This window comes from Molothrus ater, chromosome 4 (genome assembly GCF_012460135.2).
Source record: "Molothrus ater isolate BHLD 08-10-18 breed brown headed cowbird chromosome 4, BPBGC_Mater_1.1, whole genome shotgun sequence".
In the NCBI taxonomy this organism is placed as follows: Eukaryota; Metazoa; Chordata; class Aves; order Passeriformes; family Icteridae; genus Molothrus; species Molothrus ater.
Genome location: NC_050481.2, coordinates 8,411,177 through 8,435,741, shown reverse-complemented (window position 1 = coordinate 8,435,741; position 24,565 = coordinate 8,411,177). Strand labels below are relative to the sequence as shown.

Below are 24,565 nucleotides of genomic sequence, written 5' to 3'. Positions count from 1 at the left end.
TGGCCATTGAGGGGAGGAAAAAGACTCCTATATATTTAAAAAAAATATATTTATAAAAATATATTTATAAAAATATATTTAAAAAATATATTTATAAATATAAAATAAATATATTTATATATAAATATATAAATATAAAATATATTTTAAAAATATATTTATAAAAATATATTTAAAAAAATATATTTATAAAAAATCTAAGAATATTTTCCACAGTGCTTATGCACATTTTCTCACTTTCAAATGAGTAACAGACTCCATTACATTACTATACATATAAATTCAACTGTAATAAGTTTTTTTCTGTTTTAATGGTACACTTCATAATAAGTAAGAACAGAGTAATTTGGTCTAGCACTAGCAGAAGTTAAATAGTGGCTTTATATTACCATTCCTAATTGGAGCAAGACCTCAGCATCACCTGTTCAATGAGGCCAGGGTGACTATGAGGGCTCAGATTAACTTCAAGAGAACCCTGTATTATACATTCCCATGCCACAACATCAGTGTTTCAAACAGGCCAGGAAGAAGAATTTCTAAGGCTGAGTATCTCAAGTATTTGTGAGATATGGTAAAAACAGATTCCATGATAAATTGAAGTCACTGTCTTAGACATACACAAGGAAGCTCATCTGACAACAACAGCTTTCTGATACTTGTGCCCTTTCACATCAGAGGTACAGCCACCAAGACTTCTACTGCAAACTGCTGAAGCTCCTGTTTCCACCTTACCTTAATCAGCTACTTGCATCATTTCAAACTCAAATTTTAGCCTCCCATCTTTTCTTAACAATCTACTTTACTTAACCCCAATTTAGAATGTCACCTGATCCTAAGTAGGTGAAAACTATTAACAAAAACATTACCTCTTTAGGAAATTGCCTTTATTCTCCTGAGCAAGCTGGCTCCTCACTAGCATGCACAGGTGCAACTACCCATCTATTTGTTTCAGTACAAATAACACCAGGCAATTTGGTTAGGTTTTATACTGTCATTTCAAAAATGCCCCCAAAGCATACCAACAACTCTTGTGTTGTAGTAGTCAGGCAGCATACGCTCACACAGAGCCACCAGCAGCCAGAAAGCTTCCTCCTCTTTTGCATAAAGGAGGAGCACTGAAGTGACAATATTCATAGCCTAAAAGAAAGGGAAATGCAATTATTTAATATCTAGCACTGTACCTGGGCAGAAAAGTGGTTAGGAAATGAGCTACATCTCTCCCTGCAGATCCCAAACTGTTCAAGTACTTGCCTGTAAAAACAGGAGTGTTTCCCCAGTGCTCTTCAGAAAGCTTCAAATCACAGAAAATTGTAAGGCTTTTCTTTCATTTTGTTGTTGTTTCACTGGGGCTTTTTGGTGGGTTTTTTTGGGTTGTTTGTTTTGTGTTGCAGATTTTTTTTTTTTAAGAAGGCTGACCCAGGTCTGCAAGCATCTGTTACACTGCTACTGATATTCTGCCATAGGTGCTCTTGGGGAATCTGGGTCTGGTGCAGACAAAACACCTCCCACAGCACTAGTGAGGTGCCTGAACTCTCACTGTAGCTGAACCAAATCTCAAGGTTATTAATTACTGGGACAGTTTTAGGGACCACAACTGAAATGTCTTTCTACTGCTTCTCTGTTAAATAATCTTTAAAAATGTTGTAGCTATTACTTAGTACCTCATGTGCTATTAAAGAATTTATGATGGTATCTTGTTACAACTGCTTGCACTTACTCAAGTTGCATCTGGAAGTCTTAAAAGTTAGATATTAATAAGGCTTCTTAATACTAATAAATCTAAGTTTCTTCTTTGCAAAAGTATGTAGGAATGCAAAAAAAGGCCCCAGTGATAAACCAAAATTATATAGTATGAAAGAATTATTTAGGACCAGAAACTAAAGTGACTTGAATAATGGGCATAAGAACCTCAAAACCATGCACTGGGGTCAGCATTAACTCCACAGATATATGGTTAGGACTCCCAGTGATATCTCCTAGGATACTTTATTTTTTGCAAAGTTTGGGGGTTTTTTGCTTGGTTTTTCAGCTGTTTTCTGGTTTTCTTTCTTTTCATTGTTTTGAACGATGACATGGCATCATTGAAAGAGGAAAGGAGGTTCTGGAGGGTTATAACTAATACATTCAATAACATTTCATTACAAGATGGACAGATAAAAATAGATAAAAATTTAAGGCTGAACACAATGTGTTTTGGTTTTGAGGGGATTTTTTGTTAATATGAAAATAACCTTTCTTCAGTTTACATTGTAATTTTCTGTAGACAGCTCTGTTATCGTCTGCGCAGTTTCTAGAGTTATGAGCAGAAATTATGCTTACAGAAAGTCTCTCAATGTGTGCTGCTAATACTGCTGTTAGAGCAGGTCCTTGTGTGACATCCCTCTGGCCTCAGCATTCCTGCAGCACTGAGCTGTGAGCTCACAGCACCATACACACCTCAGTGTGCTTCACACAGCCAAACCCTCACGTGCATGACTGAAGGAACAGGACTGCAAGAAAGATCTGGAATTCCAGAAACTGAAGGAGTGCAGGGTATTTCAATTACCTGACAATAGCCTATGTTTGGATTTCTGAAAGCATAAGCTGTCAAGACTCTCCTTAGAGCAGCAATACCCATCTCATTCTGGAATGCAGGGTGTTCTGGAAGGGAGCGGTGCAGATCCCTCTCTATCTCTTCTGTAGCAAGATTGTATTTTCCCATAGATTTCTCCACTAGGTCCTCATAATAGCCAGGATGAGTGGTCATTTCATTAATGGCTCCTAGGAGTAGGAGAACAGTATTAAAACCAGGGAAAATGGAAGGTTTAGCAGGTACAGTACTTGAACATGATAATCTGCTCCCCTTCCATTCCGAGTGTCACCAAGAACTTTGAAAGCAAATATGAAAATACTATTTCTTTAAAGGTGATTAAAAAATTTAGAAGTATGTGCTTTGGTGATTATCAGCCCTTCCTGTCTTCTCTACAGGCATTTTTATAAGGAGGTTAAAATCCCTCTCAGCCAGAACAAAACAGGAGGTGTGAAGAACAAACCAACTGTGCAGTCACATGGTATCATGAGCTCCCTCTGCAGCTGCCTGTGGGTTTGGTTATCCTAAATAACTCAAAACTTGTCTCTGAGAAAGCTACTTGCCCTGGGAACAGAGTAGATTAATGTCTGGTTGCAGAGGGTATGACATGTCAGCCAGAAGCAAGAGACCAAAACCCAGGAGTTCTATTCCTACTTCTGAAAATGACGCTGTATCTTGGGCAGGGCACTCAGCCTTAGGGATACCACTACATGCTCACAGAGCTGCTATGAGATTTCCCTACTGACTTTACAACTTCTCTGGAAACAAAATCAAGTGTCAGTAGCACAAAGTAATCCACACAGAAAATATGAGTTATAGATGCACAGTGAGCATTAGTCCAAACTAGCTGTTAATAGGACACAAAACAGAGCTCTGCAGTGCTGTGTCTATCTTCCAAAAACATTCCTCTAGTGCCCAGCAGCAAAGAGAAAATGCACATGAATGCCTGAAGTAGGATGGATTTCCATATAACTAGTAATAAAATTCTTCAACTTCAAAAAAACCCCAACTTTAAGTGGACACATATGTAGAGAATCCTTTATGGCACAGAATCCCAGACAAATATTTTCATACCATTTTTTCACATAATGGAAGAACCTAATAAAATGTTAGAGTAGCTTTTTTTTTTAATATCATCAACAACAACAAAAAAAGATTGTGGTTCCATGCAACAAGCCTAAACTTTGGAACTCCTTGCTAAAATTGCTGTGAAGGCTAAAAGCTTAACTGGATCCAGAAATTATTAAATAAATGGGAATTAGGCTTGCTGGTGGTTGCTGAACATCTAGAAGGTCTCTAAACTACTGGCTTCTGGTTACCAAGCATGTGTTCTGCTTTTCATGTATTCTTCCTTAATTATGTGAGCCTGTTTGAGAAAGGGCATTTGCTAACAGAAATCTTGTCTAAACTTGTCTGGTACCCTCTAACAATCACAGCCTAACTGAATCCAAATATTTTCACTTATTATGTGCACCTTTAATCACCTTTGAATTCCCTTCTTCCCTCGTGCTTTTGCTTATATCCCACAGACACATTCAAAGGGAAACCTACCTGAAAAGAGCAGCCAAAGTTCCCCTCTCATGCTTTCTGGAATGCCCTTTAGCACCAGGTCTCGTGTTTTCTCTGTACGATACATACAGACCCCTTGGCCATATTCAGCAAAGTGAATCTTCCAGGCCTGCTCCTTCAGGAACTCCTTGGCCTAAAAGCAAAGGAAGGCAGGCAGAAAGATGCAGCTTCTCTTTCTAACACTCTGACCCACTAAAATCTTGAGTGCTAAAAAGCCTGCAATATCCTAGCCTTCCAAGTGAGCAAGAAATAACTTGGCTGCAGTCCAGTTAGCTTCTTAATGGGCTGCCCCCTCCCATTCCTGAGTTTCTATGCCAGTAGACCCTGCTGCTAAGAGAAGCAGTTATACTTAAGAGCAGGAATACAACATCCCCTTGAATTACATCCAAGTTTGCTTTTATGAAGTCAAGTTATTTGTACTGGTAAAACAATATGTTCAAACCTTTACTTCTGTGAAAAATACTGCCCCTTCTTAACTGTCTGGCAGAATGAAACTCTTCTGGGTCAGCAACATGGGTTTTAAGGCAAACACCATTAGACAGCCTTTTCAGTCAGGTGGAGCACTCAGAAGTGTACTTTACCAGCTTAGGGTTGAACTCCTCAGGTGACCTGCGCCGATACATGGTCATTAAAGCTTGAGTTGCTGTTGGAATACCGTTATCATTGAGGTTGAATTGTCGCTCTCCCTCCGACTCAGAGCTCAGGCTTTTGTGAGGGCTGGCAGAAATTAAACTACTTGACCTCGTAAACACCTGTAGAAAGCAGTCACAAGCAGTACAGGCACAAAGATGAGCCAGTATCTGGACTTCTTACTTCACTCTACTTCGAAACGTATACATGCTAACGGTTAACAAAAACATAAGCCAGCAGAAATTAGACCAGTAGAGAGAGAAAAAGGAAATAGCTTCCAGTTTCTCAACAGCTCTCCTGAAGCACAACCAAATTCTAGAACTAGAATGGCTAGGGTAATGTTACCCCTAAGTAGCCCTGGGCAACTGAACCAGCTCCCTTGATCTGTCAACATCATAGCATACTAGATTGTGATTTGGAAGAAAAGTATTTTGAAGAAAAAGGATTTTCTGACTTCTCAAACAGCTTTGAAACTGTATCATAGTAAAATCTCATGGAGCAGTTCACACCAAATGCCTGAAATTGCAAGTCAGTCATGCATATCCAGATATGTAGTCAAATTACAAATTGTAGTAAATGCTTACACTTAATTTGTGTTTATAATGCAGTAGGTAGAACACTTAGATCCATTTACAGCAAAAGTTCCAGCACTATACATGCCTACATGCTCTGGTATACAACAACACAGTAATTATACCTCACCCTCAACAAAGCAAGTAGAAAAATTCTTTTCAGACACACATTGCAAACAGGGTAGGGCTCCACAGGACAGTACTAAGGTACGGCTTCGGACAGACTTGGAATGTGAGATACACCAACATAATACCAAAATGATACACCACAAAAGCCTCTTCTACTCTGAGATCTGAATTATTATACTTTGCTGGGTTTAACAGAACTGATGAGGTTGTTATATGATCTGAATTTCATACATAAAAGCTGGAATTCAGCAGAAGGCTTGACATTCAAAGCACCTAAAAAAGTGTATCTAATCATAACTTTTAAGAACTATTTACATTGCAGACATATCTAAGGAAGTGGTTCAGAATAGGGTCATTTGATGCTCAGGACAGAGCTGGTTTTCTCCTGTTAGGTCAAATGTTCCAAAGTTCACTAGCAGCGCACATACAAACCAGCTCAGCTCAGGCATTGTTTTCAGAAGAATCAAAAGATGGGATTTAGCAGCTAAAGTCTTGAATAAAAGGACTTCCATGCCAACCGATAATTTCTTCAAATTATTATAATTCCAGAATTACATTTCAGTTGGACAAGTAAATAGATATTAAAGGTACTATTCAATTAACCAGTTAATTAACTGTGACACTTCTCTTAGGTTAACATGAAAAAGATAGATATCCTAACTGACAAATTTTAACACTTGAGCTCAAAGGCATTAACAAAAAAGAGGTCACATTTCTGTGCCTAAAGGTTTAGCTTTACAAAAAGATAAAGGTGTTTCCTCTCCCCACACCAGTTAAAATCCTCTTCTAGTAAATTATTCATGTTCTTTCACATACCTCATCATCCGAGCTGATATAGCTTCCAGAAATATTTTTATCCAGGTATATTTTTGAAGTGGTTTGTTGCAGAAAGTCTGAGATCCTCTGTACAAGGAAGTCCCTGTCTTTCAAGTTGGCAAAGAGGAACGTCATTCTGTTTTTTGTGCTGATTGACAGTGGGCTGGGCAGCACACTGGAGCTGTCTGCCTTTTCCACTATTGTCACCTAGGAACAAACAGTTGCTACAGCTTTTTAAGATCTTTAGTTAAGCAAGCTGCTTGGTTTAAGAAACCATCTTAATACAATAAACCCATGCTCCTTCCACCCTTATATCAAATCCCAATGGACACCCCTTTGCCAGAAAACATGGTTTGCATACAAGGGCTTACAAGCCTGAAAGATAAAGGCTGTAATCCCTCAAACAACTGGTTTCAGTACATTTTCCATCAAAACTCCCCTGCACTACATTTAGCTGATTTTCCTCAGAGCGCATTTTAAAAGAATCAGTAAAACAAAATTTCATCTGTGGGATACAAACCTATCAGCTTTTTTGCAGGACTTCCAAATCCCTCTCCTGCTTCCTAACATCGTCAGCACAGGTCACAGAAACCTTGGCCTACCTTTTACTGCCAATACATGTGAATAAACCATTTTTGAGATGATGCTCCTGTACAACTGTGCTATAGCTGCATTCTGTGAAAACAGTTGCATAGTGGTACTTTAAATGCATTTTCACAGTACACAGGAACTTGCAACAAAGGGAAATTAGCCCTATGTCTTCCCTTACAAAGGAAAATATCCAACCCTGTGAGGTGGAGGCTTCTGAATGGCCTTCAGCTGTTAGAGAAACAGTCACTCATCTAACTGAACTCCAACCTGTAAACAGTACTCATACCACAATCTACTGAATACAGGGAATGAGTTCCCTGAGGTTTTGGTAAAGCACATTAACACAAAGAAATCTCAGGGATAAGTCATACATAGACCCTTGATGAATTATGTAACAGTTGTGTGTCCTAAACATTACCAACTATTACCTTATAAACATATCAGTCCATCAAGTTTGTCTAGTTCATACATTGAACAAAACACAAATCACAATTACAAATACTTTTAACTACTGCTTTTATTACTTTAGATGATTTCTTAATGAAAACTGACTTACTGCCTTCAGAATAGAAAGCAGGACATTTACTCTTGCTAGGACTTTGACTCTTGCTCCTTTAACCTTTTTAGAAACAGAAATCAATGGTAAGACATGAGTACTACAATATTAATAGCTCTAGCTAAATGGATAGGGTAACCATTTTTCATGCATTCTCTTTGAAGACTTAAAGACTGCAGTGCACTGCTCAGGGGCTAAACCACTTCTCTGTTCTCCCCACCTCCTTTTATTTTTCTGTTAACTACAAATCTACTAGTTACTTGTTAACTTAAAGGACTTCACTAATAGCATATTGAAGTTAGGTAAAAAGTGTTCCCTATGTTTCCTGTTCCACTTAAAAGCTGTTTGAGTGCAATTGGCACACAATACAGACAAGTTCTAAAGGCACAGGACAGACATTATTAAAGCAAGCCTAATTATAGCTCTGCTATAATGAGAGCTGATATCCACTTATTTCCTATTCAATAGAGACACGCACATATCTGAAGTGCTTTGTCTTGGAGAGGGCACCTGCTGAAGGCGCAGTGAGCAGTGCAATCAAGCAATGAAAAACATCTTTCCCCTTCATAATTTCTGAATCAATGCTTTGCTATTGTCTCGTCTGTCAAAACACCTCCAGGGTATTACAGAACACTGGAATTAACTTACAGTTTAACCCAAAGCTTTCATTAGATAGAAAGGTTTCCTTTAATTACTACGGTACTGATCAGATGTTCTGAGGACTGGCACTACCCCCCTGGTTTACTGCTCTCCTTGCTGGTGCTGAGACTTGAAGCTGTTCAAACAGAAGCATTTATTCCTTCACCTACTTCTGTCTCTCAAAGCTTTAGAGCTGCTCTGAATCCTGTGCTGCTGTGACTGTGGCTATCAAAAGCAGCTGCTGAATCTGCATTCAGGAAAAGAGGACCTGTTAAATGAAGACCTTGACTCCTCCTCCACCACTTTATCTGTAGGACTGCCATTCCCTTCGATTTTCAGACAAACAGTGAAACCATAATTGCATGTCTCATCCCAAACAACCGAAGTTGTTGCAACAAGCTGCTGAGAAGCCATACTTCAAAGTTTCTGAAGATGTACTCGTTTTACTCTGTATGATTTGCAGGGGAAAACAGTGCCTTGAAATATTCCGTGGTTCTTCAGTCAAGCCAAACTGTCCTTGGTTACATCAGCTTTGCTACTACTTCCAAAACTTACTTACCACAATTTTCCATTAACCCACAAATCAAGTCAACCATAAAAAACTCCCCAACATAATTGTTTTATTGCATCAAACAAACTCTTCTTACTGATGATCTGCTTTAAGTAACCAGCTTTGAAAAGGGAAGCACACCAATTTGAAAAACACAGACAAAATATTTTCCACATACAAGAATAAAAAATTGCCAGTCTGTGTGAAGAGGCAACTCAAAACTTTAGGATTTTATGAATCTTTTTACATCTGACAAAAGTAAATCTTATCTGACAGATTCTTTAACAGAATTTCCACTTATCCACTCTAGGAAGTTTCACCCTCCACTCCTCCCCATGAGGCACAATAAATGTAAAATTGGGCTGCAAATCAGAATACAAGTTATGAGAGAGGAAGAATTCACAAGGGTTATGAAAACTGATAGAAAAAATTCCATGTGAGCTTCAGTAGCAGGAACCATGAACTAAGATAGACAGTCATTAAATATTACTTAGAGCACATCAGTATGGCATGCTCACAAGAGAGAAAAAGGATGAAAAGAGGCTTTTCTCTAAAAAGAATAAAAAAAAATGTAAAAAACCCCCACCAAAATAAAAAAAAAATCAAAGCTCGGGTGAAATATCTAATAAGACACTGCTTATTTATATTGCCAAATAAATTAAAAAATACAAGTATTTACCTCTCGAAGAGGGATAATAAGGCTGCACAAGTTCTCTTCTTTACTAGTAAAGCAAATGTAGTTTGTAGAAACAAACATCTGACCCAAAATATGCATTTTGTTGAAAGGAGTCCAAAGAGTACAGTCTGTGTGTCCATCTAATTTCTCATCCTTGGGGAGTCGGAACAATGCACGGTATCTCTCACTCTTTGCTCTGGCATCAAGATCTCTAAAAGAACCCACAGAAAGATTTCCTTGGTTTAGGGAATGTATTCATATATTTTAAGATGTATTCTATGCAAATCATTGCAAGTTACCTGCAACACATAACTCAGCGAAGCAAAAAGCTGGAAATAATTTGCCTATAGTGGAGACACAGTCTTCACTTTTGGGAGGTTCTAAAACTACTTGAAAAAAAGTCTGCCATGAATGACTCAGACATTCATTCTCACTTCTCAGAGAGGAAAGTCTGAGTGAGCTTTCCATATTCAGCCGCACTTTCTGAGAATATATACGGTGAATCCATTTTTTGCTAATAGTAATAAAAAATGCTTCTTTGAGGCTTTTTTATGAACATTGTGGAATCCTTAAGGTTCGAGTTCGGTAACAATTTCAAGACTTAGTCTTGAAAATGCATTCAGTGCAAAACACTCAACAGTAAGGACAAACAAAAGCGATATAATGAGTGTCAGACGTCACTGAATAATGAGAAATATAAACAAGCACTGGCTATAATTCTGTATGGTACACTAACATGAATGACATATAAAGAAAAAATAAGAAAGAAACTAACAAGCTGAAGTGTGATATAAAAGAAGAAGAAATGTTTTCCAGATAACTTTTCATCCCTTAGAATTTTATGTCAATTTTTGTATTGCTGTTACCTAAACTGTATTCCAGACAGAATTAATAATCTAGACTCCAATTTCTCAGTTCCAGTGATAAGACCAAGTATGAATGCTAGGCATAGTTCTTAATAGCACATTAATCACCTTATTACCTTCCCATACAGACATAAAATGGGCTTACAACAGATACCAAAATGTGGCCAGTATCAGGAGATACACTAAAGAGCTGAACAAATGAGCATTTGGCTCAAGAAAGCTTATTTCTGCAACATGCTCGTACTCCTATTTCAACAAGATACCAAGTAATTATATTTAAATAATTATTCACATTTTGCCACTGTTGGAATCAATCATTCCTTCTGGAGTAGCAGTAAATGGCCACAACATGAGAAAACTTTTGGACAAAATCCTGCAAGTAAAAGGACTGAGGAGGAAGAAGTGAGTAAGAGCCAATGCTACCTACCGTTTTAGAGCAGACACTTTTTTGGGGGATTTCTTTTTCAGTTTGGGTAGTGACCTGTCTTGCTCAAATCCTTCATTGTCCAAAAGCTGTCGCATAGCTATGTTGGCAAGCTGTTCCATTAGTTTAAATGTCTCACTGATATTAAGGAATACTGAGAAGAAATGTTCACTTGACCTTGTGCTCACTTTGATCATATCAGGGAAGAGCAGCGTAGCATTCTTCTCAAGCTGGGTGATATCAACCCAACGGATAACTAACTTTGCTGAACAGGAGCAAACAAAAAAACAAAATTCAGTACAAAAATGAGCATATTCAGGAGCTTTTAGCTTCCTCTTCCTATAAAATGCATTCAACTGACTTTTTCTAGCGTCCTGAAAAGTTGGGAGTACAGCATAAACAGATCAAGTTTGTACAGACAAACCACTGAAACCTGACAAACAGGAGATAAAAGAGTTTAAATATAATTTACTTCATTTACAGAACACCACACAAGCATTACAAAGCCAGGTAAGCTAACATGACTTATCATTGTCACTGCACTAGCTCAGACTCTGCTGTCCTCTTTTCCTATGGAAGCAAAGAAACACAGTCCAAACACATCAGACAGGCTTGTCTTATTTTTATACAGCAAAAAGTTTCAAATATTACAGCCACAACACAACCTAAGCTTTTCTCCCAAGACCAACACAGGTGGTGTCCTTAAAGCAGGGGCTAAATCCCAAGACTGATCCATTGCCCATAACCAAATAGTGCTGAATTGCTCAACTCCACTGTGCCTTTAATGAACTCCCTGTGGAGCAGACTGGCTGCATCCACACTATGCAGTTCTCTATCTGGGTCTCCTCTGAAACTTTTTTGATGTTCTGGTGTTGAACAAATGTAGATGTGTCATTTAAGGTTGCAAAGTCTGCCAGAGTAGTACTTGAGGATTGTGTAAGAGCAGGAGAGAAAGTCAGAACTGGTGTGATCTTGTCCCTGTTTCCTTTTGGGCATAGCTCCTGAGGTGAGCCATGTCCCTAGACAATGCCAAGTACTGTTTTACAGAGAACTACTTTGAAAAGACCAAACAAACAAGGGAACAAGCACACAGTTCAGCAGTGTGACAAATCAGGGAATTGCTCCCTGCTTCTCTTTTCCTCAGTAGTGTCTTTGTACCCTCAGTGATCAGTATGTGAAAAGAAACAAGCTACAGGAGATTTCCTAACCCTTCTGAGATGCACAAATTACCATTCCACCGAAAACATACCTTCCCTCCCCATGAGAAAAGAGTAAAAGCAAAGGTGATTAATGCTGAGATACACCCAGCCCTGACGGGGAACCTTTCCCTTCCAGTAACTGCAGGAGTAGTAATTCACTAATTTCTCTTCCTCTGGCATCCCAAACAGCTTGTGAAATTTCACTATGGCTTCCTTGAATTTTTCAGTGTCGTCATCCTCTTTGATGCCATTGATCTTGTTGTACTCAGCAATGATGCCCTGGCAGGGAATAAAAACAGAACACATCCTGTTAGTGGCCATGGGCTATTGGATATCCTAATTCCCATTGCTATCCAGGCCACAGGGCACAATGGTTATTGCAACGCCAAGGAGGTTGTTCAGTGAGCTCTTAGTCTTCTGCTCACTCTTTGGCTTATGTAGTTGTTTACTTTATTCAAGGCTTTCTTTCTGATGACCTTACTCCCTGCTGTGCCCATGTCAAAAGCAGCCAAACACCAACCCCTTGCCAGTACCTTGTTTTAAATTAACCAACCTAACTCAAACACTCCTAACAGCCCCTATGAGGCACCTATGGCCTGCAGTATTTTCCTCTTCCTTCCTGGGGAGACACACATAGGATTTCACATCAAATTTTTCTGAAGGGAAGAAAAAAAAGGAACTGTTGTTCTTTACAGAAAATTTTATATTACTGCTATGACCCCTCTTATTGGACCTTGAGCATAAAAGAGCAAAAAGGGTCGGGGGGGAAGGGGGAGAAAGAAGAAAAAAAAAATCTTCAATTAGATTTACTAAAAGAGTGGAAAAAAATTCCCACTTTCAGGTGCAGGTGACCCTCATGAAATTGGAAGAGGCAACAGGTCAAAAGCTGTTTTTTGATATTTTTAAAGGCTACGGTTCCTTCTGTTCTATACTGAAGCTCTGTTTTATTTGCTTGTTTTCTCAATCTCTATTGTCTTTCATACAAAAGTTGTAAAATTTTTGCCTTTTTTGTGACTTTTTGCCTTCAACTTGCTCCAAATTTAGGTGAAGAGCAGAGTATAAGAGAGAAACATCATTCACATTTAGTATTCATCCCAATCTAAGGAGCAACAATTTCCTTAAGGATTATATTTCAAAACACACATATAAGGTATTTCCATGACCATCTACGGCACTCATACCTGATTCACTTGGGAAACACAAGCAACGGTGGGATTTGTAAGAGAGCTGACTTAGGATACAAAATGTTAAAAGAGGAATGAGACAGAGCCAATACTTTGAACACACACCAATAAATACAGCAATTTTTCTTACAATCTTTGAGGAAAGTATGTATTTTTAGATAATTCTTAGTACAAAAAAGTACTTTTTGCCAGTATAGTTATTATCTGACCTATAAAGAGGAAAAAGAAATTCTGAGAAAACCAACACTCCCACTTGCCACCAAGGAAACAAATCAATGAACCAGCAACCCTAACACCTATATCAAGTGCAAATGCCAATACTACAGGACTTAACTACACAGAAGGGGGGGAGGAGACATTATGAGTGCATGAATAAAATTAAAATTAAACCTTGCAATGGAAAAACAGTAGCACAGACAACTGTCAAAGTTTAAGACAGTGCAATTAATTTTAGAACTTACAATGCCTTAAGACCTGCCTATATATTTATATGTTTTTTTTAAAAATCACACTGTTCTAAGCTACATGCACTATTCCCAGTTTCCCTGATTGTTACACACATGTTGCTGCTTAGCATCTGGTAGTCCTTCAAAAAGGCAGAGCAGCCTGGGAACTACCAGCTCCAATTTATTTCAAATTCACATCACTTTTCTTTCCCCAGTCATATTTATCACTAACAACGTTTGCAGTAATTAACACACTACCTGTATTTTTCCTCTGACAAACGTATTTATGTCATTCTCATTTTCAAAGATGGAAAGAGTTTGCAACAAATTCTGTTCCAGCCATTCCCAGTGTTCAGTGATTTCCTTCCTCGAGCAACCTATATAAAAAAGAAACAAACAAACCAAAAGTCACAAAATAAATAATTCACTAGTGTCAATGTCCCTTTAATCACAAACAAAAAACTCTAAGAAAACTTGCCAATAAGTGGAGATGCAATATTTCATTAGATGCTGTACTTCTGGAAATTCCAACATTTTCTCCCAATTGTATTTAACTTAACAGCTCCAATGAAGGCAAGAGAACACAACATTCTCTGCAACCTCCAGGGGAATGTCACAATTCTGGTTCTAGTATAGATACATAAATCATGCTGCAGAGCAGCCTAGGTATGTTATCAATATTTTAGAATCACAAATGATCACCACTGCTGCTTCTCCTTAAAACTACTGGATGCAACCAGACCTTTCTAGAACTCAGGAGGTGGTCTGAATACTATTTTATCTCCTGTTGGCTACAACACTGCTGTAAAAGCAATGATTAAATGCATGAGCTATGTATACAAAACTCAACTGTCATCAGAAAAATTGCTTAGCTTGTAAGAGCCCTGACAAGCAGTGCAGACACACTATCATGATGAACTGTTTCTTAAAGCTGTCTCTTTCTGGTTTGTGGTTCCTCAATTATTTTTCATCACTTCTTCTGAAACTGCTTTGGCTGATAACTCTCGACCTGTAACAAAACATCTCTTTATTTCCCCACTGCTTTTTGTCTCCATTATCTCACTATTTACTCTCTCAGTCTCCCCTGCAGCAGATCACACAATCAGCCCCAAAACCTGCACCCCAGTTCTCAACAATTCATCATGACAGGCTAGGTCTTTCTCTTGGCTTTGTTCAGGGCTAAAATACATACTTGCTGCAATGTTTTAAATTACAGGTTATTTTATCACTATTACTGGAAAGTTTTTACCTATCATAGGATATTAAAAGTATTCATCATTTTACCAACATTGGCCTTTTAGGTAAATTAATCAATAACTCTGACTCTCAGGAAAGGGGAAGAAACCAAATTTAACAGTTAAAACACTGCACTTCAAAATACAGAGCCCTCAAGACTGGTAAGAAATAAAAATTAAAATAGCTGCAACATTGCAACTTGCATGAAAATGCATCTAGTTACCATTATCACAAAAAACCTATAACAGTTCTATAACTGAAAAACACACAAAGCCACTGTTAGAAGAATTGACTTTATAGGTGGAGAAGAATTTTAAAAAGTTGTTCACTTCCAAACAGAATTTAGATATAGCACCATTATCACCTTAAACTGAGCACAGCACACTGGGAGGGACACTGGCATGGGACACCAAAGTGCTACTACAGTATCAAAGACTGACTGTGTACAGCATTTTGCACTCCTAGACCATCAATTGTTCTTGAAAAGTAAATAAAAATTGTCCTGTATAATTCAATAAACAGAACTCTAAGCTGTGACACCTTTAACTTAACCCTGCACTGGAGAAAGGGCTGTTTCACAAGGCTTCTCTCCAGAGCCATAAGGCTTCAGATTCACCAGCCAGAATCCTCACAGGGCTAGATCAGTAGTGTTAATATCCAAGACATTTCACATCCAAATCTGTCCAAACAGTCATTTTAGAGCAGACAAACCCCCCTGGATTACTTTCATCCTCAGAATACTCTTGCACTGAGCAAGACCAAATGTCACAAACAGATCACAAAACAATTGCACTTCTTCAAGTCACTCTTACAGCTACTTACTGAAGATGGAGATTATTTCTTTACTGAAGGCAGGAGAAAAAGACAAATTTCTGTAAAAACCAGCAGTCTACCCTTAGAGAACAGCGCAGAACAAATTAGAGCTGCATAGCTAAGAGCAGCCAAAGCCCTTAGTAACCTGTATAACTTGAACAACCCTTGATCAGCTCAGAAAGAATTGCTTTAGTTGCAAATTCATAAAATAACCACAGCACAGAGCCTTAGGGAACACTGGGCTGCTCAGCTTCAAGGTTGAATAGATGAATTATTTGCTCTCTGTAAAATTTTATCTCTCTGCAAGATCCACACTATTCCCCTCAAGTCAAGTGACAAGACTACACTAATGCAGTCTTTTAATTTGATCAAAACAACTAAACTATCAACCAGGTATTAGGGGACTAAACATTTAAGAAATACTCCACAAACGGAAATCACAGATATATAAATTAACTACACTAGCAATTTCAATTGGGGCTAAGATTCATAATTGAAGAGCATGTTTATTAATACTAGCTTAAATGAAGACAGAGTACTTCTGCATAAAATCCACAATATCTTTCTCAAAAGAAAAACAAAATTCTCACAGTTCAGCAGCACCATACATTTCTACATGTATGGTGCATTTATTTATTATGGGACCATAACTCATAACTATTCCTTCCATTTTATGCCCCTGCTTATCTTGAGGACACAGTCTAGGGTATAAAATTACAGTCATTATCTAGAGGTGCAAAAAAATCTGAAGAGAGGTCACATGGCCTATTTCCAAAGACTTAAAAATAATTTCTGAATATATGCACAGTATAAGGGTCTTTGAAGAAACACTACTTTGTGATATGCTATTTACTTTGGAAGGGAGTCTGCAAATAGCAAGAAAACTTGTGTCCTCAGCTGCCCCCTTTCAAGTTTATGGGGTGGAGATGGTTACTAATTGCTGTGTGTAATGTTGACTTTGGGGGGGAGAGTGAGCTGGAGACCAAGAGACCACTCACCCAGATCTTCATGTGGCAACAGACAGAGCTTATTCTCAAGCCCTTCCCTTATAAAGGGCATTTGAAAAATCTGGTCTGGATATTTTCATTAGTCTGACCCCTACAATCCTTCAGGCTCTGGCCAGTGAAATACCTGCAGCCTTAGGAGAGATGTGATGGGGCAAGGCCCCTGTCAGCCAACCCAGGGGCTGGTTAATTCACAGAGTACTGTGATAAGTGGCAACAGCTGTGCACTGACATCTGGGTGAAAATAAATAAACATACAGGCAAGTACTTGTACCATTCTTTCTCTTCTGGGATCCATGGAAAGCTGACATGCATTACTTATGGTCACAACAGAGTAGATGACAGTAAAAAGCTGTTAAATGCAGATTTGGGAACAAGCTTCATAACATTGACAACTTTTTTAATATCTGGTTTTAGTATTAGCTGCCAGCAAAGGTAAATTATGTTATATGAATTTCAAAATCTTCAAGGAGTCAGTAGCAAAGGGTGTAGAGGGGAAAAAGGTTGTTTGAACTGATGCTTTCTTTCAGGTCTGGTACTATCAAAAATAGTAAGAAATACTTGTGCTAATAAGAGCTATTAGCAAAACTTCCTTTTGGATTCAGAAGGTGACACAGCTTTGATATCACCTTTGCCAGACACAGAAATCATATACTCCTAAAAACAGAGCCTGGTTTGAACTAAAATTATTAGACCTATAGCAAACCTTCATCTGTTCTTCCTTCTCTTTCCTGCCCAAGAGGGTATTTGTCTGGAAGAAAAGTCATCCAAATAATCTAAATGTCAAAATTCAGTGGGAGAATGGGCACTAATGAAGTGGCACAGTTGGTTGAGAAGAAGCCTACAGCATCATTAACCAGTATTTTTGAATGTCAGGCAGCAGTGGGGGTGCTGGAGGTTACCAGGCCATTAAAAAGATGATAGGCATGTAGGCACTTCTCCTCTGTGCTCTCTTCTCAATTCTCTTCCAAATTAATGGAGTTTTGGCTGGTGCAAAAAACTTTGTTGCCAGTGAAACTTTTGAGCTGGAGGAGCTGCACTGAAAAGTTTTCATTTGCTAAGACTGAAATCAAAGCTAAATGACCTGCATCTTCTGCATTTAACTCAAGACACTATTTTCAGGGACAGCAGACAAAACCAGAGACTAACTCCATTCTGTTTTATGTTACTTGCAATAAGTACCTGACCAAAGAAATAAGCATTTAGTACAGGATCTGATACATGCAAAAATCCTATTTAATGCACAAAAAATATCAACTCAATTGTTTTCACTACTATAATGACAAAAGGAACAGTCTTACTGCTAGATCTGTCCAAGTTGGAGCATTAAAGACCAAAACTCTTAAAAGTTGTTGCATCTGTGTAAGAACATACAGTTCTATAGTTAACTTTAACCTAGCTACCATCTTGCTGAGTTCTAAGTACATCATACATAGAAAGACCACACAGTGTCTGAAATAAACATCCAGGAGGCAGGGCATCCCTGGGATGTAGATGGTATTTATCCTGGAGGAGACAGGAAATGTGTCACTGTTTGCTATTCAGTATTTATGTGAGTGCTGCTGCTGCATTTTCTTCCTGGTTACCATTGCAAGGGAAGCCAGGTGCCCTGTCTGGGTAACTGGGGTGCTATAACCCAGGTACTCCTCCCACCACATCACCCAGGAATGGTGCACTTTAGAAGCGCTCTAGGAGTGAGCCCTGGGCATGGAGAAGGGCATGCAAGGAGCAGGAATGGTTACTGCTGGGATCACCTTTGGGAGAAGAAAAGTGGGGGAAAAAATAGATGTTTCATCCCTGCTCCATTTCTGTTTCCATTCAGTCATTGTGCTTAACACGCCCCTCCATGCTGGCATTCCAAGTCTGACTAGCAGAAACTCCAGTGCCACCGAATTTTAGCACGACAGCAAGTTTTCCTTCTGACCCATTTATTTGTCCTGACATGACTGTGCTCAGCAGGAAGGATGCTCTCTTACTAAGTTATGTGACACAGTGTCCAGGAAGAATAAAAATCCACATCAGTGCATTTGTCCTTACCACAGGCAATGGTCCAGTAGACCAAGGAGTCGGGTGCTTGGTAGAGGATTCGATATGGCGCCACTCTGGCACTGGAGTCCAACACAACATCAAGAGTACCCACAAGGAGACCTGTAGGAGAGGAAATCCTGATGAAATCACAGGAGAGGGCTCTGCGGCCCCTGCCCATTCCATTTCACCCTCCTCAGCAAAACGCAGACCTGCATATTCATCCTCACGCTTGATGTCTCAGGCTGTAAAGAGGAAGAATGATTTAACAGGGAAACATCTTCAGCTTAAACAAGACTTCAACTCTTTAATGTACATCAATGCTAGCATAAAGACAGGCAAATTGAAGAAAAGCAGAGGGTAGTTGTGTTATAAATTCATGTTTAAACGTTCTTTAGCTCTCTCCTGTGTTTCATACACTGCTGGAACCCTGAGCAGTAAAAAACCTACCAACTACAAAGCCTCCTCCAACACCAACAAGGAATCCCAGACAATACATCCTCTAAGGGTTCAAAACTTGAATGTCAGCTTGGTAAAACTTCCAGCAAAAATAATTGTGCTACTTAACAGTCTGATTATTTAGGGTAGGAAGGATTAAAATGCCTTAAGAGTCAAGCTGGTTTTCAGATGAAAGGATACTGAGCAAAGACAAAGCCATACTGTTTTCCAGAAATAGCTCTGAAAATTCTTTGCTACCGAGAGAGCCACCAACAATCGCATACCAACAGCTACCAATAATGCCTAACTCTATTTCCAAAATTTCTAGATCCTATTTTTATAATAAACTACACATAAAACAAAACTCTACCCTCCCAAACTCTCTGCAAGAAGAGAAGTTTTTTTTACATAGTTTATTTTTAAACTATGGAAAAGTTTTCCCATTTTTCATCTCCAAAACGAATTTTCATCTCCCCTGCAGCAATGTCAGATTTAAATTTTCATGCTGAAGTTCTCAGAAAATTGTTTGGGAAAAAAAATTTGAAATATATAAACAACAAATGGATGAACTTTCAGAGATTTTTTTGTGAAAATATTTATTAGGGCAGAAATTAGAGGTTTTCTTCAAACAGCTGAAATAAACTGCATGCACCAAAAGCATTTTAAAACTCTCATGTTAGAAGTTCTCTTCTCCTTTCAAGTCTCATGTGTTCATCTTCTACTGTCATAGTTTTATTAGTTCCTCCTTTTTCTCTGCTGAAACTGGTATATGCAATACTGCTTCCCTTGCTGTTCCTTCAGATTTGTGCTGTGCATCATAAAGATATAAAAGCAGTACCCTTTTTCCATCTCAGTAGATCCCCCAACAGCGATCTGAAACTGATACTAAGAAATACCCCACCTAGCAGTGATTTTGTATTTCTCCCATTCTATCTCCTTTCTTTGTATTTTGTTTTACACAGATCTTCTCATGTTGGATCAACTGTAATCTCTTTCTGCTCAATGAGTTAACATGCACCACTTCTTAATCCAAGAATTACGCGAGACGTGAGAAACAAGTCTGGGCACATCAGGCCATTAGTAGTAAGTGTGCTACAAAGCTATCTGACAATTACAGGATACAAACACAAAACGTGAATGTAAAATATCCCGATGTACATTAGTCTCTCTAGCTTCCCTCATCTCTCACGCATTTTGCTTACAGGCTGTACAAGCTTCCTCTGAACAATTCTCCACCAGCCCTTCTAGATACACCCTGGCTCCGGTCAAACTCAGGAGAATGAAGCAGGTTAAAATGTGCCTTTAATTATTTTTTTTCCTCTCCATCTGAGCTTCACAAATGCAGTATGGCCCTGGCCCAGAAAGCACATGTCACCTCAACCAAGGTACAGCATAAAGCTGCCAGTACTGCTCAACTGAAGTGGGGACCAAGCCAGACACCACACACTCTTCATTATCTGGGTTTGCTGCAAATACAGCAGGAATATTTTCTTTTTGCTTTTCAGCTTCACATGACTACTGACAGTACTGACAGTAATAAATATGCAACAGGCATGATGTAATATCTAAATAAAGTTGTATGCTGGCCAAATGCAATCTTCTCTGAGCTACAGAAACACTGCTCATTCCCTGTATTCTTTAAAAACATGCTTGTTTCTTTCCTCCTGCTGTATTTCCAAATTCATTAGCATGTGGGTGGTCCTGCCAAACAATTCTGCCCCTAGTTCTTGGAGTGCTGTAAAAACTGGGATAGGCAGGTAAGACTAGAAAATCAGAATAAACTAACTGACTTCTAGAGCAACATCAGTTTCAAAGGAACTTCCCATCCTACTTTCTTCTCCCCTGGATATGGTAGACAGGAGAGGAACATCCCCCTGTGCCACCAAACACTGTAAGAAAGAGCAATGTATTTAAGAAATATGAAGAGCACTATGAAAAAAAACAAAAACCACCAACAAAAGAGAGAAGCCAGCAGTGACTGAAACAGCAGATGGCAGGTAGGAAAAGAAAAGAAAACAAAGACTACTTTCCAATGGTGCAGTAAGTAGGAGCTGTTCAGGGTTTTTTCAGTAAACAAATTGAAAAAAATAACCATGTAGTCAGGTAAAAAGAAGAAATCTGACAGAATTCCAGAACGTCGCAGGGAAATTCAAATCCGAGCTTAGCAAGTTAACTGCGACTGACAGTTTATCAGTAACATTTACTTGTATCATGCAATAGCTGTTTGGACAGATGATTAAAAAAAAGCATGTGTTTTTATCACATGGAAACTCGTGCAATCATGCAGCTGGGCCTGCTTGCTCTCCTTCATGAACTGCTCCTTTTCGTGTTGTTAGGTCAGTGTTGGTCGTTTTGGGTTTGGGTATTTGTTGTCTGGTTGGATTTTTTTTGCAATGCAGACATGTGATGCAACCAGAATGAAATCACAGCAGTTCATACAGATAATCTGTTTGAGGATTTTCTACATGAAGTAGAAAGGAAAATCAAAAAAAAAAAAAAAATTAAGAGAAAGAGAATTTTAATACTGTTCATTAGCTTATGAATTATTCACGGAGCAAGTACCTTTTCAGACATGATTAAGTAACTGAGTTTCTATAGAAACAGAACAGGCAACCAAGAATCATATTCCTTATATTAGACTGGCCCTTGGGCAAGAGCCAGTGAATTACCCAGGCATCAAATCACATGACTATACTGACTGCAAATTCTTTCCCATTATTTCATCAGGTTTCTGACTGCATAATGAAATAAGGGGAGAAATTTCCAAAGTAAGAATACTATATCCACAAGCCCTTGTTGAAGCAAGAGGTTTTCATGAGACAAGTTTTATTTAAAGCACATGGTGTAATTTGTAAGATTAGCATCTGGCTAACTGATGGGAGACCCAATCCTGAAGGCACTCAAGCATGAGTAACCACGAGGGGACAAACAGTCCCCTCACACACACGTGCCAAATTTCTACAGCAACCATACCTATCCATGGGGCAGAGGGGAAAAGGGAGGCGTAATGCCTTCACTTGGCTTGATACAACTTTTTAATAAAGTCAGGTTCCTCTTTTGAAAACTTGAATTCTAAAGCAAAGGTCCAGAAGATTGATCAGTATTCTCATTCTTTTCCGTAAAACACAGGCATTAGCAGAGGAAAAATAATGATATGTAGTATTTGGAACCAGGGAATACAAAGCCACAATTGGCTGAGGGCCTGGGCAATTGCTCTTGCATCATGTTACTGGAAGGACATACAATGCACTAGAGGGAATTACTGGAAAAGAGGTTCAGTTACCCAATGCACTTTGTGCTGAAGGAAGAAATCACACTACATTTTACTTACCTGACCACATTCAGTGGTGGCTCACATTTAGTCATAAGCTGGAGGGGGAGCCTGTAACCCTTGCAGAAAGTACAGATTAGTAGTTTATATTCATTAATTAATGTATGATGTGCTCTACTCGCGTCCTTACAACAGCAACCAATTTTCAACCTGCTGTTTTTGCTAGAAGGGATTATGACCACATGAAGCCTGACCTCCTCCATAACACAGACCCCCTTCACAAATTATTCCTATCTCACCAAAGGGTATTTTTCAGAAAGACAGGTCATCTTGGTTTGAAAACTAAGCCAACAGCTTCAGCCAGTTGAGATTCTTCCAAGCACCACTGCAGTCCTTGCACCTTAGAGACCAGGATTTCAGATGACTTACAGTCCAGACTGATTACAAACTACCCACAAACAGCAATGAAATCAAGTGATGCCCTGGAGAATCAAGCTGGTACATTTTAAGCATGCACACCTCAGAGTACACGACTCGAACACCTGCCCTAAGTCACAATATCTGTGACTATTTGGATATTCATGGCACACATCTTTGCTGCAGGAATACTTCTCTCTCTTTCTTTTCTTTCTTTTATCTTGCATAATAACTTGCAAGTGTCTTTGTAAGACATCAGTTACCCGGGTTTTTAAAGGAAAAGCAAGTTTATGCACTGTACACATGAACAAACTCTTTATTAGCAAAGGATTTTCTTATGACAAACAGTAACCCTTTTCTACAGAAAGCCACGTTTTCATTTAAAACCACAAAGACTGAGTAGTCTTTATCACCCTTCTACAGTCCCCCTCACAGCAGTATTATAATTGAGAGCTTTTGTGTTTTACCTGCTCAAATGAAATTGGATTACATATTCAGAAGTGAGGCTCTGGATTATACATTACCTCTAGTGTGCCTTATCAAAACACTGAAGCCAATGAATTATAATAAATAATGACACTTCAAAGCTCAAGAACCACCAGCAGCCACGGCTTTGTTGCACAGCAAGCACCAAAAAGCCTGGGATAGTTACAGACAGTGGTGCCTCCTAGTAATCTCCAACCTCAGAGTAGAAGTGCTTTCAGCACACAACAGGGACCTGTGACACATCCATTCTTCAGTGACACAGGCAACTTGTGTCACACTGTGCCTCGAGCTGAAGGACATCGCCCTGCAGCTGGTGCCACCGACTGCTGTGCCCTCCCTTCCCCCAGTGTGCCAACATATGCCATTCACATGGCTCTTCACAGGGAGAGGAGCCCTGCCCTGTCTCATCCTCCCGCCAGGTCGACACGAATCCGTACCTCAAAACACCTTTTGTTTGGAGTAAATACAAAATAATACCCTGCAAAAGAGCTGAGGTATAATACAGGTCAGACTGTGGCTCTCAGAGTCAGGCTCATGAGCTATCACTCAAGGAGTCTCATGGATGTCAGCAGCCTGTTTGTGTAGGAGCCCAACACCACAACCAGGAAAACTTGCAATGTCACATGTGTCACAAGCAAGAACTTCTCAAAACGGGCACTGTGACATTCCAACACTGAATCAAAAACATACTGCTTAAAAGGCCCTCAGTATTTAAAGCATGCTGATGACTCCTCTTTGCAGTAAAGTAAGATGCACACATAATGAGCTCTGGTCATAAACCTGAAACACCCACGGCACCTCTTTAGATTGTAGATGTCAGCTGATCATTAAGAAAGCTTCAATCAATAGGGCTGATTTAAATCATATTTACACCCTGAGCGTTCAGTTTTATATTGATTTAATGGACAATAAATAAACTCTTCCTAAAATTCGAGTGTTGCTTCCTGAGCTATAAAAACAACAACTCCTAACAACACCTAGCTGAAGCATACAGCACTAGGTATTGTTTTTCACAGTAAGGATAATGAATCCTCACTCTTCCACTCTTTCTCAAGGCAATTTATGTGATTAGCTCTCTCATTTGTTATTACAGGATGAGATCATCCCATTACTTGTCTGTCAAAACTCAACCTAGAGCAACAACCTGAACTCCATGGGCAATACCATGGACAAATCCTTTTTAAAGGGAGGGTCAATGCTACTTGATTTAATTTCACAGGAATGCCTATGTAAATTGAAAATATTATAGACCACACAAAAATAATTGAGGCTTAAACTTCCAATACTGGCAATAATACCCACAAAATTAAGAATATAACCTCTTCATTGTGAACACTGCCCTTAAAACTTCATGAAGGGCTACACTTTTTTTAATAGGTGTTCATTCATATAAATGAAGGTTAAATGACCCCTAAAGACTTATTTCTAACTGTCTTCCCACGTGGCTTATATGGGCATC

General features: G+C 38.9%; 1 protein-coding gene across 1 annotated transcript in view; it reads right to left on the bottom strand.

Annotated features, from left to right (window-relative positions):
* TBC1D9 (TBC1 domain family member 9) overlaps positions 1-24,565 on the bottom strand; it is a 47,026-nt gene that overhangs the window by 14,298 nt on the left and 8,163 nt on the right. Inside the window, 10 exon segments of the mRNA XM_036383008.1 lie at positions 1,020-1,137; positions 2,546-2,760; positions 4,121-4,271; positions 4,720-4,890; positions 6,286-6,492; positions 9,301-9,508; positions 10,591-10,852; positions 11,837-12,065; positions 13,675-13,793; positions 18,507-18,617. Of these exon segments, the coding sequence (XP_036238901.1) occupies positions 1,020-1,137; positions 2,546-2,760; positions 4,121-4,271; positions 4,720-4,890; positions 6,286-6,492; positions 9,301-9,508; positions 10,591-10,852; positions 11,837-12,065; positions 13,675-13,793; positions 18,507-18,617 (1,791 nt within the window).